Genomic DNA, 16332 nt, shown 5'->3' with positions numbered 1-16332 from the left:
CGACACACCCCACTGACCGACGTGCTAATGCTAGGTTTGCTATCTTAGCTTAGCTACAGCTCCTGTTGCGTCTACTCACCAAGACGACTAGCGAACGGTCAAGCTGTATTAACTTGTCGCTCGCCGTTTCAATCGGCCTTACTTTCTCCCACAACCACTTCAGAGAAATGGGAAAAGCACATCTCTTCACTTCGTTCCTTTCTGAAACTTCGCTCTCGTCTCGCTCACGTCACTTGGGGTGTCCGCTCTAGCTGCACCGTGCCTGCTCGGTGAGGGGAGGGCAGGGCACATTTTCTCCCTCCAATAGGATTTTAGAAATCTCATGTAACTAGGGAAGTTAGAACTTTTCAAAATAAAATCGGAAATGTGTATTAAAGCGAATAACCTCTCTTTTTTTTCTTTTTACCCTTCCCCACACAAATATAATACTGAACATTGAATAAACAGTTTGGGAAAATGTAGCTTTCTTTTCACCGGGCTACACCCTTCTATTCATTTTGTGAGGTTAAATTTAATTGAGCAGTATCACCATTTCGGTAACAGACTACTTTTATGTCCAGCTGCTCTGAATATTATGCTCCTTGTGAAATTTTTAAAATTTTTTTAATGACTTCCTACTTTGAGTTACAGAGCAGTGAAGTTTTGTGCGTGGTTCTTTGCTGGCAGATATTAATCACAGATTCTTGTTGAAATCAGCTAATTGTGGTTGTGAATCACCATGATTGACCACATTGTTGCTCTTGTTCCTTCCTACCACATGTAAAAACTGGAATAAAATGACAATCATCCTCACCGCAAAATGCTTTCCACTTCTACATCCTGAAACTGTTAAAATGATTGACTGCTGTTTGCTATTAGAAACAACATCCTGCGGGTCTCGGTATTGCATGTGGCACGCTCGCTGCCAATAGGGGTCAATCCAGACGTGATATTTTCCTTGTTCTGCTGGTTCCTCATCCCCCACTGGGGCCGTCAAGCTTGCCTTTTCTCTCAAGGTTAATTTCATTTGAACCACACCAACTCTTGTCCTGGCTTGCTGCTTGTCTGTGTTAAGGCGCTGTCTTTATTGATTGCTCTGAAATAAAATTATGCCTCACTGTAAAGAAGAGTTGAGCCCTGTTTGACACAGTTAATGATCCTCTTAAAGCAGCTCATATATTCCCCATCTCACCTAACTGATTAGAACTAATGTATTATATCTTGAGTAAATATATTTCTTTGCAGGTTTTTCTATAAGTCTTGTTAGCATTTGTTTATTAAAGCTACCTGCTCAACATAACTGGATACTTGTATGCATACAGTAACTGTATCCCGTAGACTCAATATTCTGCTTACCCAAAGCACTGGAATTGCCTACTTGCTTAGGTAAGCTTGATAAGGCAGGGTTTTTACCTGCAAAGAAGAATTTTTGGCACCCCCTCACAATGATGTTTGGCCAGAGTGCCATCATAGCTTTATATTTACCATACAGACAGGACAGTGAGTTAAGTTTTTAACAGCCTCAAAAGTGGAGCTTGTATTGTTTTCACCTTGTGAGTCAGTCTGCTATGATTTTTTTTTTTTTTAGCTCTGAGGATTTGGCATAATCAGCATTGAATAGTCAAACCTTGTGTGTGTGTGTGCATGTCTGTGTGTGTGTGTGTGTGTGATTGTGTGCGTGTGTGTGTGTGTGTGTGTGTGTGTGTGTGTGTGTGGTGGGATACCCCCCATGCAGAGTCTGCATGCTCTCCCTGTTCCTGGGGTTTTCGTGGAGTACACCAGCTTCCTTCCCACAGCCCAAAAACATGCATGTTAGGTTAACTGGTGATTATAAATTGGCCGTAGGTGTGAATGTGAGCATGAAAGTTTGTCTGTTGCTGTGTTAGCCCTGGGTGCATATCCTGGCTGTATCCTCCATCTCGCAGCCCTTCAGCTGGGATAGGCTGCAGCCCCCAGATGACTCAGTATTGGATAAGCCCTTCCAAAAATGGATGAATTGATTTCTTTTTTGAAAGAAAGTCTCTAAAGGGCTATGAGTAGCTTAACCTTGTGACAAAACTGCTGAACTTGTAAAAATGAAATGAACTGGAGTGTGACTATCACTGTTGAGAGTAAGAGAGCTGTCATACACCCAAGCTGAGATGGTAGATATTTTTCTCATTAAAAGTCAAGGAAAGTCAGTAGAAGCAAGACAGAAATATCCAAATTAAACTAATGCCATCAGTGACAGCTGAATATTCATTTACAGCCCAAAGGTCTTCGTGACAAAATTTGGTCCTGGAGGCAACTGCTTTCATCAGAAACAACACAAAGTTGGTATTGAGTACCTAGTCTGTTCCTTTGAACACATTTTGTTAACACAGAAAGTATGGAAATGTCTAGGAGAGAGGGAAGTAGACTTTTTAACTAGATTCAAGGATTCTTTATTGTCATTCGCATCACATTTGCATGCAATGGAATGAAATCCTGTCCTCAGTGTTGCCCATGTAATATTTATGACAGTTTCAGTGATGAAAGAAGAATAAATATAAATACAAAAAAACTAACAATAATTTAAAGGAAATATATACATATAAACACATATACATGTATGCATACATAAAAAATAAATATGAACTACAGTATAAAATTGACAGCAGCAGTAATTGTGGGTGTAAATGTCCATGTTGGTGGAGAAGCTGACTCCGACAGTCCTCTGTGCAGCCTTCACCACCCTCTGCAGAGCAGCGTCTGTGCCACACAGTGATGTAGGAGCACAGTCCTGGTGGTGGCAACATCCCCAGCACTCAGATTGTTTAACACTGTCTTGGAGAGTAGGAGGGGTGATGGGCAGAGCTGTGGTAACTACAGAAGGATAAAGCTGATCAGCCATACCATGAAGATATAGGAAAGAGCAGTATGGCCTCATGCCAAGAAAGCACAGCACAGAGGTGATTTTTGCTTTGAGAGTGTTGATGGAGACGTATGGAGAAGGTCAGAATGAGCTTCACTGTGTCTTTGTGGATCTGGAGAGAGCATATGATATGGTGGCAAGAGAGGAACTGTGGTACTGCATGAGGAAGTCAGGAGTGTCCCAGTGCAGTAGAAGTGACAGATGGGTCCAAGGTGGTGGTGGGATTAGATCAGGGTGCTCTGAGCCCCTTCTAGTTTGCAATGGTGATGGACAAGTTGACAGATGAGATCAGGCAGAAGTCTGTGATAAGTAATGATAGTAGGGAGCAGGTGGAAGAGAGCCCGGAGAGGTGGAGGTATGCTGTGGAGAGAAGATGAATGAAAAGTTAGTTGAAGCAAGACAGAATACATGTGTGAATGAGAGGGTGACAGGGTTAAGAGTGAAGATGCAAGGAGCAGTGGCAGTGAAGGTGAATGAGTTTAAATACCTGGGGCCAATCATCCAAAGCAGGCAGGGTGGAGTGGGTGGAGATGAGTGCCAGGGATGATTTATAACAAAAGGATAGCAGCAAGGGTAAAGGGAAGGTTTGCAAGATGGTAGTGAGACCTGCTACGATGCAAGTTTTAGAGACGGTGGCACTGACAAAAAGACAGGAGGCATAGGTGGAGGTGGCAGAATTGAAGATGGTAAAATTTTCATTGGGAGTGACCAGAATGGACAGGATTAGAAATGAGTATATCAGAGGGACAGCTCAGACTGAGAGACAAATTTGGAGAGATAAAGCTGAGATGGTTTAGACATGTGCAGAGGAGGGATAGTGGATATATTGGACAAAGGATATTGAAAATAGAGCTGTCAGGCAGGAGGAAAAGAGAAGATTTAAGGATGTAGTGAAGGAAGACATGCTGAGGATTGGTGTGACAGAAGAAAAAACAGTTTCACAATTATGCAAGATAGTGACAAAACACTGCAGGTGGGTGTGTGCACAGGTACTGAGTAAAGGATGCCAGAAGTAGCATTCATTGCCCCTTTAAATAATCATTAAATTAATAAAGCCTAAGCTAAAAATAGGTGTCATTTCACCCATAGTTACTAAGTAAAAGGTGCCAGATGTATGGTGTTCAAGGGGCCCATAGCCATGTCCCGAGTTACACCCCTGATATGTATTATTTTCATTTTATGTATTTGTGACTCATCACAGGATCTGTCTTCATATAGTGTATAAAACATATATTATTTTCCACTTGCTATAGCCTAACTGGTATTGTTTCCATCTTTCTATCTTCCAAAAGTGATTCTGTATAGTAATACCCCAAATGTTAAACTTTAACCTTTAACCCTCTCCAAAATTCATCTCTGTATCTAAGGTCAAGTCAAAAGCCATTTCAAAAAGATAAAGGCACCAAAATGTGGACTTGGAAACACATGAGCTGTGATATTGGGTTGAGTAACAGCAATAAAAGACATTTATTGCTCTTTACAACACGCAGCTTGAACACACGTACAGTATTAATCTGTGATCCAAGTAAACTGTACACAGTGAGGAAAAGCTGCTCCACACCTGGAATTCTTCCTCATGTCCTGACAGCAACATGCTTCGTTTGGACGTTAAAATAAGGTATTTTAGTTGACGGGCAAACAATAACCTGCTGATGGCGTCACCGTTGCGCCTGGTGTGGCTGGCGTTGGCCTTCACTTTGGTGTTCAACCCAGTGGCTGTCAGCACCTGTTCGACCCAGGAGTTTTCCTGCTCTCAGGGACTGTGTGTGGCTGAGGACTGTGTGTGTGACTTCACAGACGACTGTGGAGATGGCAGCGATGAAAACAACTGTGAGTAAAATGTGAACCATAATTCTGAAGGAATTGCATGAAGGAGAATCTATAAGGAGCAGACGGTATTAAAAATCTGCTTTGGATGAGAGTAAAATCAAATTTTATCCATAAGCAGGTTGCAGTTCACAGAGTTTGTAAGTGTACAAGTGAATTAAACATTTTCTTGGTATTGTAAATGCAGTGGAGAATAGCTTCCATCCCTTTGAGAAAACTCGGATGAACATGTGCATAATGTGCCATAAGATATAGAAAACGTACTGTACACACATTTATCACCTAAGTAGAAGTATTGTGTTAAAAAATAGTCTGGTAAAAGTAAAATACAGATTCAACTTACTCAAGTAAAACTGAAAAAGTACAGGCTCCGACATGTACTCCAAGTATAAATGTAGCTCTTTGGAGGATGTTTCTACCAGCTATTTTTTGCAAAGTTAATTGATGTCATGTTAATATAATAATATTACTATATTAATATTAATATTATTAATATTAATCATGGGCAGCACAGTGGCATGGTGGTTAGCACTGCTGCCTCATGGCAGGCTTCCATCATCTGGGTACTCATTTATCAATGTAAACTCCATTAGAGGCCCAAAAACAAGAGAAGCAGTGCGTTTTAGGTGTTTCTGTTTTCTGCTGCAGGTTCCTCATACAAGAGGTGTGACTTTGAGAAGGGATTCTGTGACCTGATCCAAAGCTCAGGAATAAGGCCTCATTGGACCAGGACAACTGAGGTCGCTGGACTCAAACATGACCACACAAACAGCATGTCAGGTTGGAGCAGCTGGCATTTCCACCTGGGAACAAACACCTATTATGAAAGTTTTCTTTAAATTTTCTTCATCTCTCCCTCAGCACATTTTCTGTCCCTGTCACCTGTCAGAGGAAATAGAACCATAGCAGACCTGAGAAGTCCAGTCTTCCTACCCAGCCACACCTGCCAGGTAACAGAATCTGCAATAAACCAGCGCCATCACAACAATCAATTGATGACCTTCTTTACATTTCTGCTCATCAGATGAGTTTTTATTATTATGTTGGAGCAACACATGGAGATCTTCAGGTCACAGTTCAGACTCATCCAACGAGTCAGAGCGCTGTGGTGTGGAAACCCTTGAGTCAACTACAGAAGGATACATGGGTGCGGGAAGTCATATGGTTTTCCAGGAATCACAGTTTTCAGGTCTGTAACAATCTAATTACGTCGAACATTGTAACACTAACGGCGTGTGGCATATCAGCTCAAGATACCACAAATGGTCTCAGTTATATTAGTATTTAATTGTCTAATTCATACAAATTAAATCAGTCATTAAATACCCCAGACTCCACTTTTTTAGCGCTTAATCAAATGTATTATTACCTTAGGCCCCAGCAGTGCTACTACTCTCTCCTTTCCCATTCCTTGTACAGTATTCTTTGTGCAGTATTTTAAGAGGCTTTTTTAATTCTAGTTTTAATATTTTAAAATATGAGTTTTTAGCAAATGCACCAAATCATACTGATCCTTTCATAGTGTAGCTCAGTATCACTGTAGCTGTGTCTCGTACTCTGCACTGCTTCTGAGCAGAACTGCAAAAGGAAAGAGTCAGTACTCAGTTAATTTGCAGCTCATTCGTGCCCACAATGAAAACAAATGATCAGCAAAACCTGAGAACAGATGATGGAGGCACAAGAAAAGAAAAATATACGCATTAAATCCTTTGATCGATGCTCACTAGTGCGTTTACTGAATGAAAACAAGTACTACAAGCAGTTATTTAAGTAGTGTTTTCAACTTGACACTATACACTATCTTTAATTTAATTTAAATGATCTTAAAGCTGCTATTAATATTTTTTTTTCTTAAATAAAACTGCAGAGAATCATCACCTGATAGCATTTAGCCTCAACTTTGTGGATCCCATTGCTTTGGATTTGCAGCCAAACATCTTTGCTTTCTCGACTTACTCTCTTATCTGAGTCATTTTTCAACCACAGCACGCAGGTGTTTTTGGTGAAAAAAAAAGAAAAAAATGAGCCAGGTAGCACACACATACAAAGTTAGCAACAAAAAGGATGGTGCATTTAGCAGCTAAGAAGCTGAGCATTTACATAGGAGCTCAGGATCATCTTGTGGAGGGCATCCTTGGGTAAAAACAAACACATCCACCTACAGTACCATCGTTGATTATGAACTCTGATGCCATCAAGTTCCCATTAAGCCTTGCAACCAATGTGATAAACAAACCAACTTTATCTGTGAAACATTGTGCATAGGAACATATAAACTAAAATAATTTATGTCCTGAAGCCATATTGTGGCCTGAGGTCCCTCCTACGGATGACGCCAGATAATTAGCTAATGACTCAGGACCCACTTTAGTGATGCCTTTGGTATATAGCATTACAAATACAGTATAGAGTTTCTCGAAACTAGCAAAGTCATCACAGAAGAAGTAAGCTGCACTACGGAAGCTTTTTATGTCCACTGAGAGCGTATTGACCTAATCTTAAGAGGCCATCTGGAAGCCTGCTGTTGTGTCCTTTCAGTGTCCTGAGACAATGTCAGTGTGTCACCTTCCCCTCTTCTCTGCCTTCACCATCTGTCACTGATGAGTGCCAGCTCAGTTCTGTGATGTAGGGGGTTAAAGGGAGGTCACCTCGCTGCTAACATTCACTTTCCCCTCCATTAATCTACTTCCTGTTTCAAAGGCAGTTTAGTTAATTGGGTTTTTATTTGCCATGATTTCTGTTTCAGTCTGTTTGCTTTATGGGCTGCACTTTGAGATTTGGTTTGCAATTTTACTGTGTCACTGAAGAACTTTTCCTTTGGTCAGCTTGAAGCTTGTTAGATGAACGACAAATATAACACCCATATAACTGTTATGGCAGAAGCTGGAGCCTGAAAAATCTAATCTGTGATATGATTAAGGAGTATTTTGTTGAGCTGCTTCTATTGAATCTGTGGATAAAAACACTCGAGATTTTGAGAAAGCGAGAGCACGTTGTCTGGATCAGATAAACACTCTGGTTCAGCTGTGAAATCCTAAATAAACAGTTATGCAAACTCATCGCTCCAGATTGTATTACTTTCATGACCTCAATTTTCACTTGTGGGAGGTAAAAAAAACATCTGAGATGTGTGACTGATAGAAATTCTATTTTTCTGAGCAGCCATTATGACACAGTCTACTGCTTGTTTAGATCAGTCGTAAATGACAGGCTGTAAAGCTGCACTGATGTAGATAACACTGTTCTGTGGACTTTGATCAGTGTATCTATGATATTATTCTGATAGCACTCTGACTAAAGCTTCATTTACACTGCACATCTTTGTGCTCAATTCTGTTCATTTACGTAGCCTGATTTTTGTTATTTTTTATATTTGTATTTTTATACCTTTTTTTTTTAAATATCAGAGTTAATGTACTAAGCTGACTAAAACAACGGCACATTTACAGTGCTGTGCAAAAGTCTTGAGCCACCCCTCATTATATGTATCTAAGAAAATGGGAAATATATGCAAACATACATGGAAATACAGTATATAAGGGAAAAAAAAGAGTTTGTACCATTCTAACCACCTTTTTTATTCAACACAGCCTGAACTCTCTAAGGGAAGCTTTCTAATAATTTCATTAAGTACTCTTCAGGAATATTTCTCCAGGCTTCTTGAAGGACATCCCAGCTGTAATAGGGCAAGAGGCAGGGTGCACCCTGTACAGGTTACCAGCCTGTCGCAGGGCTAACACAGAGCTACAGACAACCATACACACTCACATTCACACCTATGGGCAATTTAGAATCACCAGTTAACCTAACCCCAGTAACTGCATGTCTTTGGTCTGTGGGAGGAGACTGGAGTACCCGGAGGAAACCCACGCAGACACGGGGAGACAATGCAGACACCACACAGAAATCCAGACCTTCTAGCTGTGAGGTGCAGTCCTAACCACCACGCCACTGTGCTGCTGCTGACAGGAACAGTGTCACTGGAAAATAATTTATCCAAAATATTAGAATGCAACGGACCATTTTGGAGTTTATCTGTCAGCTCCTCTCAACAAAACCCTCACTGTAAGAGACTCAGGTCAGATAAGTGACTTTAAAGCTTCCTTCACACTGAATAAATAAATAAGACCTTTATCTGGTAAAGGACCATATATTAAACTGGCACAAATCAAAAGTAGAAAAGATCAGTTTCTGTCATTCTTTTCTACTTTTGATTTGTGACAGTTTCATATATGGTCCTTCACCAGGTAAAGGTCTTATTTATTTATTCAGTGTGAAGGAAGCTTGAAAGTCACATATCTGACCTGAGTCTCTTACAGTGAGTCAAATTGTGAACAGTGAGTCAAATTGAACTACAGAGATAATGACATTCACATCAGCCTTAAGCTGTGTGTTTATGCTTAGTGCAAGTAAGTAAATGTGAGCATTCTAACACACTGAACTGGGGTGACTACACGTTAACCATATCTTTATCATCTTTTCTTTTTCATCTTTTAGATGACTTTCTAAAACTGTTATGAATAACTTCTGTCAGTCTTATTTTTGTCATATTTCTGTCTTGGTGATTTTATTCTTTGACTTTATTCTTGGTAATTTTATTCTTTGTTTTAATTGTCTTTTCTTCCTACTAATTGCCCACTAACATGTCCATAGGCTCACAGACTCTTAGTTTACAAGGAGAGTTGTCAGCTTCAGACATGTACACAGTAAACATTACATGTGGAGATGCACTACACATACTGCATGTACACATGATAACCAAAGCAAACTGATGGTGTAAATTAAAAGTGGTGGCTGAGTATTATCTTATCTCTTTTTTCCTACTTTATCTACCAGGTGGTGATTCGAGGGGAATTTTCAGCTGACAGCGAGGCCTCTGAGGTCCTGGCCATCGATGACTTATCCTTCAGCCCTGGCTGCGGGACTGTGTCTGGTACGGCTACCATTAATAACATCACACTGCACAGAAGGCACAAGTTCACACCCTGACATTTTGAAATATCGCCGCACATAAACAGACCCCCACAAACTTGTTTTGAATACCGATGCCAGGGAGGGAGGGTGCTAAAACACCCAGGACGGCATTCATAACAGAATAACTGGATCGTTAAAAAAGTGCTTGGCGCACCTTTTCTTGCACTGAATATGGAGCGGTTGGTGCTACAATGTACAGGGTTATTTGTGTCAGCTGTAGCGTACTGCCTGCAGCTTCGTGATGAATATGATGTGGTTCAATATCTTGGCTGGGAGCGTTCAATAAAGCACTGTCCAGTTGGCATTTCGGACAGAATCTGAACATGTCGCTTCACAATATATTATTTTATTTAGCTGCAGGCACAAAGCATAGCATCTCCACAACCCCATTATTCATCCAGTATAGTATGTTGTTCATGCTCTCTGACCATAAAATAAACAGCAGTTAAACCTTTTTATTGATTGTCTTGTTTAGAGTACAGCCTTGGACTTGCATTAGGCCTCTTTAGCTTCCTCTGGAGACTAAACTGATGTCCTTAGTTACAGTTTTCCAAGAGTGTCTGAGGGACCTTTACTTTGTGTGCACTTATCTAAACCAGATCATTTATCCTGGAGGATAGAGCTCGATGTTTGTTGTGTTGTGTGAACCCTGATGCTAAAAATTGTGGTTCTGAGTGAACTCTCTCTATAAATGTTTTTTGGATTTTCTTAAAGTTTAACCACATCCCCCTTCAGGAATTTGTAAATAATATTTGAAAAAACAACAACATTCCTGTGAGCCTCTGATTTACTTTGTACATTCCACTTCTTCTTTCATTGAACTTCTTACTGTAAATACTTAATCCAGTTTCTCCCCCCATGGTGCTTAAGGACAGGACGAATTGCCTATGTTTGATCATCCTTGGCAACTTTGTATGTTGAGTAACTTTCCTGTAGACAAATATTTCAGTCAGTAGAGACTCAAAAGAAAGAAGGCTTACTGAGCGATTACATGTTTGACATGTTGTGCATAAGAAGGAAAAGTTAAAGAAGTATGTGAGGTGTTGGTGGTGATTAGACTTCGTTGTGACGTTGTGTCTTTAAGAGGTTACTAATGCCACAAGCTGTAAAATAATAACCCCTGATGATGGGACTTTGGTGTGGGAGGATGCAATGTGGGGCAGAGCAGCTCAGTGGAAGGACTCATGGACATTGAATGCGAATAGGTTAACAGGAAAAAAAACGAACTCCCAGTCAGAGGTTTTGTATGTTAAAAGCAGGAAGAAAATACACAATGTAAAGCACCAGAGAGCCTTACTAAGTAAGCTTCATTTCTGTGACTAAAAAAATCCTCAAATATTTATTTATTTTTTTTAATATAAACAGTGGATAAAGTGGCAATCTGTATGCGAAGAGTTGCTCTCAGCATTTTCAGCTCATTGTTTTTGGTCAATCCCAGTAGGCCTATATATTACCTGCACCAGGGCAGCAGCTAATGGGACATTATTTTTTTCAGGAGACAGTGAAGATTTAAACAGTGCTCAGGGGAGGAGTGAATGCTGGAGTGCTGTATAAACAGGGAACTGTGTGCAATATGCTTTCTGTATAATATCAAGGTTGTTAGTTTTGTGTTTACAGCCTTTTTTTTTTTTTTTGCTGCTCCCAAATGGGGAAGAAGTGGCAAAAAGTATTTAATAAATGCAAAACATCTTGTCACTACTGTTGCAAACTTGAGTGTGATGAAGCGTCACCAAGCCTAGTTTGGCATGTCTAAGTAGATGAGACAGTTCAGTGTCACCTTGGCTCATGGTCCCTTTGCTTCCATCTGTCTTCTGCACTCACGGTGGATTTATTAAACGCTTCCAAAAAGAGTGGTTGTTGTCCCTCTAATTACATAAAATGCATTACACCAAATGCTGAATAGTGCACAATGGACAGAGCCCATTAGAGTCAAATTGTAAACTAAAGTTAATGTGATTTTTTTTTTATTTTTTACAGTCAAAACTCCAGTTCTGGAGAGAAAAAAGGTAATGGGTTTCACATTAAAATACGGACCTGAGCTGTGCACTTTATGGAAGGCATTGTTTTAATAAGTGGCTCACATCTAAACTTGCTAACCTCAAACCTATAGACAATTTTTTAAATATCATTTATTATTCATCCCAGGTGTCCAAACCTTTGATTGGTACTGTACTTTTGACTGGTACTCAGTGATGGCTTCATAACATCAGCAATTTCACATTAAGTGCACTGTCAAAATTAATCAAAACACAGCCACTGCATTTGACCTGTAATCGTGTGGATGCAGCTTTGGAAATAAGTTGCTGTAACTTAAGCTGGTGTAACTATTTGTTGTGTTATGTTGCAGTTGTTATTACCCCACCCCCAGAGGAGGGAACGGTGTATTATTTTTGGTATGTTTGTCTGTCTGTTTGTTAACAATATTGCAGCAAAACTAGCAGTCTGATTCATTCCAAATTTGCACAAAAGATGGCCAGTGACTCCCGGAACACCTGATTAAATTCTTGTCATAACTGGGTCAAGGTCAGAGGTGAAGTTTTCTAAAAACAATGTCACCTAGGATGTTCAAATTCACACCACCAGTTTGAATCTCGGTGATCTTGACCTCAAGGTAAAGGTCAAAGGAAAATTATGAGCATGTTATCTCAGAGAGTGACACATTTGTGAGACTGATGGTCATATCAGCTAAAACATCTGCCAAGGGCAGTGTTTGTGGTGCGTGGCACTGCTTGTTTTTCATTTATGTGCTGCACAGGAGTTCATATTCACAGTTCTCAAACTGAATGTGCAAGCTTGCAGACAGAACCCTTTTTTCAAGCATGCTATTTCTGATGATATAATATTCCACTGTGTTCGGAGTGAATGATTGTGAAGAGTTTGCATCATGACTCATACCTCTGGTTAAGTTTAGGCTTCAGAAGTGCTTGGTTAAAATTTGCACAAGATTGTAGTTTTAGTTAAATGTTAGTAGGCCAATCATTTTTTTGGGTGGGGTGGTATGGGGGCTTTCTGTATTTCTTGGATAGTGCGACAGTGAAGAGAAGACAGGAAAGTAGAGAAAAACATGCAGCAAAAGGCCACAGGTTGGACTCAAACCCCAGCTGCTGAATTTCAGTCTTAAGGTATATGACGGCCTGCTGACACCATGAGCTAATCTGACATCCACTGAGTGTTTCATTTAACCAAGTGCTTAAATATCCTGATATGTTCAGGATGCTTAGTGCAAGTAAGTAAATGTCTGCCTAAGCAGAGAAACCCAGACCTCCTTCTCCGCCTCTTCTGGGTGAACAGTGAGACATTCCCAGACCAGCCGAGAGATGCAATCTCTCCAGCATGTTCTGGGTCTACCCTGGGGGCCTCGCCCCAGTAAGACATGCCTGGAACACTTAACCCAGGAGGCATCCCAGTCAGATGCCCGGACCACTTCAGCTGGCTCTACTCTGAGTCCCTCCTGAATGACCGAACTCCTCATCCTATCTCTAAGAGAGAGGCCAGGAACCAGTTCTGCTGCTTGTACCTGCGATGCCATTCTTCACATTGCAAATAGTTGTATGTAACAATAATTTGTAAGCAGCTGTAATGTGCAGTTTAGAATGTGGACACACAGTGGACTGGGAGACATAATAAAAAAAGGAAACTGCTGCTGAGTGAAGGCAAGATTAGCCAAATTGAATTCAACAAAAAAGACAATCCAACAGAAAAAAAAATGCACCAGCAGGAATCCAAAGCTCTGGAAACAGCAGGGACTAATAAACAGGCATAGAACAGACATGCTGACCAACCCCCTTTCTCATTTCCCAAATTGCCTTTCCTTGCTTCCTCTCCTCGTGTCTTATTCCATCTCACAAAAGATGAGAGCAGATGAGGCGAGGAAGAAACAAGAGGAGAGAGGAGTCGAGATAGCAGGCATTTAACAAAATCAAATCCTCACCTCTGACCCTCATTTTAAAGAGGTTTCAGTTAAACACGATATTCGTCACAACTGCATAAATTACTGCTGCATTTCATGATTTCTGATGCAACAGTGCTTGGGACATGATTTATATTTAGGACCACAAAGGGGCTTAATGTGACAGGACATCATATACAGAAACAATTCAGCACGCCTGTGCATCCTCATTTATATCTCCTCTGGCAAGCCTTGTCTCTTCTCTGTCCTGTGTTAGGACTTAAGACTTCCTTCAACCTGGCCTGTTGAGACTGATTTCTGGGACATGGTTCAGGAAGACAGAGGAGCGGAAGAGCCCCAAAGCTCTGGAAAGGGGGGGTGAATGATAAACAGGAAGAGAAATGACAAACTGACACAGACAGTGGGAGAAATAAGACTGACAGGGCTGATTGGACACAGGTGAAAACAATCAGGGTGGGGCCACACATTAAAAAACCCCAACAAAAACAAGGGAGATGCACAAAGTATTTATTGTATATTTTCAAAGTATGAAATACTTTAAAAATATAAACGGGAAGCAAAGATGAACTAAACTCAAATTCTTAACAAAACCTGACGGACTAGTTTCACCATTTAATGCTACATTAATCCAAATCCTTCTCAGTTTTAATCCTTTTCAGTGTATATTTATTGCTTATCTCTTTTCAAAGGCAAACATTAAAACTTGGCTACAACAGGAAAACAGCCTTTGAAAGACTTCATTTTAGTAGCCAGCCAGAAGCCATTTATAAATTAGGTAATTCTGCAAATGTTTCCAATACTCTTAATAAGAGGAATGAAACTGAGTTCATTTCAGTGATAAGGTCTTAGATGATATTGATCAAACTTCAGACACTACTTAACAGTTGAATCTAATCTTCCATAACACAGCTAATGTACTCTTCTCTTGGCACAGTAAAGCTCATCTTTATTAATAACCTGGATCTCTCAAGAGACTTTTTTAATGCTTAAACTGGGAGTCAGTGCTAGCAACTGTAACTCTTTATATGTGCATGTACTAAAGGTACTAATGTCTTGTTTGTTGCTCCCCGCTATAGGTGGAAGTGTGTCCCCTCTTCCTGCTTGCCCTCCCTCGTGGTTTGTCTGTGGTGATGGGGAGTGCATCGAGGAGAGCAAAGTGTGTGACTTCACCACACATTGTCCCTCTGGAGAGGATGAAGCCGGCTGCCGTAAGAATCTTATTACAAAATTAACAAATAAAAATTAACCAAATCACACTGAAAGACATTTGATGATTTTTATTCATCTGGCATTATGATTCCTGGTTTATTTATTATGAACTGTATTTTATGCTTCCTCTTATTTTTAAATATGGTTGGACTGGATGGGCAGCATCCATGGGAGGAGACCCCGTGGTAGACCCAGGACACGCTGGAGGGATTATATCTCTCGGCTGGCGTGGGTTTCCTCCGGGTACTCCGGTTTCCTCCCACATTCCAAAGACGTGCACTTACTGGGGTTAGGTTAACTGGCTACTCTAAATTGCCCATAGGTGTGAATGTGAGTGTGAAAGGTTGTTTGTCTCTCTGTGTTAGCCCTGTGACAGGCTGGCAACCTGTTCAGGGTGTACCCTGCCTCTCGCCCTATGACAGCTGGGATAGGCTCAAGCCCCCCCGCGACCCTTAACAGGATAAGCGGAAGCGGATGGATGGACTGGATGTAAATATTTTATTTAATCATCTTATACCACATTCACACTTTAAGATTTATAGTTCTGCACTATGAGTTAGTCTATTTGTCTTTACACGATAATTTCCTTGTTATTCAATGAAAAAAAAAAAAAAGAAGAAAAACACAAGAATCACCTAAAATTGCATCTTTAGACACTTTTTTGTTTTTTGTGTTTGTTGCAAAAACACAATTTGTTCCCATTACTCCCATTACAAAAAATTCCACAAAACACAGTTTGACAGGAATACATTAGGATGTTTGTACCAACAAGGTGATTCCGAATGAGCTATTAGCAAAGACATGACGCAGGAGCTGAGAGATGCATCTGGCTAGCTGATTAGTTGATCCATCTATTATTCACTGAAGCCTCATAAGAAATGGTCAATTTAAGGGTCGCTGTCAAGCAGCCATTCTTAAGGAAGGGAAACATGGAGAAAAAGGCTGAGCTATGCCAAATTACACATAAACTGGACTGAAAATCAATGGTAACAACTTGAAACTTTTGGTTCAAATTATCACAGTGAATACAACAGTCAGTGTCTACAGCCATCTGTAAAACACAGTGGAGGCTCCTTCATGGTTTATGGCTTTATTTCAGCCAGTGGTGTTGTGGATCTTGTCAAAACTGATGGAATTGTGAAAAGTATCATGTGAAAAGTATAATGATCCAGCATGCAATACCAAAGGAAAGGGTCTGATTGGCAACGACTTTATCTTCCAGTATGATAATGATCCCAAACACACTGCCAATGCTGTAAAAGCATACCTGGATAGAAAAAGACAATGGAATAATGTCTGTCATGAATTAGCTTCTCCAGAGCCCAGACATCAATATTATTGAAGTTGTGTGGGATCATCTTGACAGAGAACAGAACAAAACAGGCCAACCTTCACAACAGAGCTTTCAAGAAGCCTGGAGAACTCTTCCTGAAAACTACAAAGTAATTACAAGGAAGTTCAGGTTGTGTTGAAAAATAAAGAAGGTTATATATATATACTTGGACACACCCATTCATATGAATAGTTAAGTGTATAAAAG

The 16332-nt window shown here is 40.4% G+C and overlaps 1 protein-coding gene across 1 annotated transcript in view; it reads left to right on the top strand.

Annotated features, from left to right (window-relative positions):
• The first annotated feature begins 4524 nt into the window (after positions 1–4524).
• The window catches only part of malrd1 (MAM and LDL receptor class A domain containing 1), a 71657-nt gene continuing 59849 nt past the window's right edge, over positions 4525–16332 (top strand). The window contains exons 1-6 of the mRNA XM_030757047.1: positions 4525–4702; positions 5348–5479; positions 5561–5649; positions 5724–5888; positions 9536–9632; positions 14660–14791. Coding sequence (XP_030612907.1) covers positions 4525–4702; positions 5348–5479; positions 5561–5649; positions 5724–5888; positions 9536–9632; positions 14660–14791 — 793 coding nt within the window. The remainder of the gene's footprint in view (positions 4703–5347; positions 5480–5560; positions 5650–5723; positions 5889–9535; positions 9633–14659; positions 14792–16332) is intronic.

Source organism: Archocentrus centrarchus, chromosome 20, assembly GCF_007364275.1.
Source record: "Archocentrus centrarchus isolate MPI-CPG fArcCen1 chromosome 20, fArcCen1, whole genome shotgun sequence".
Lineage (NCBI taxonomy): Eukaryota > Metazoa > Chordata > Actinopteri > Cichliformes > Cichlidae > Archocentrus > Archocentrus centrarchus.
The sequence above is the reverse complement of the archived record's forward strand: the minus strand, read 5'-3'. Positions and strand labels throughout refer to the sequence as shown.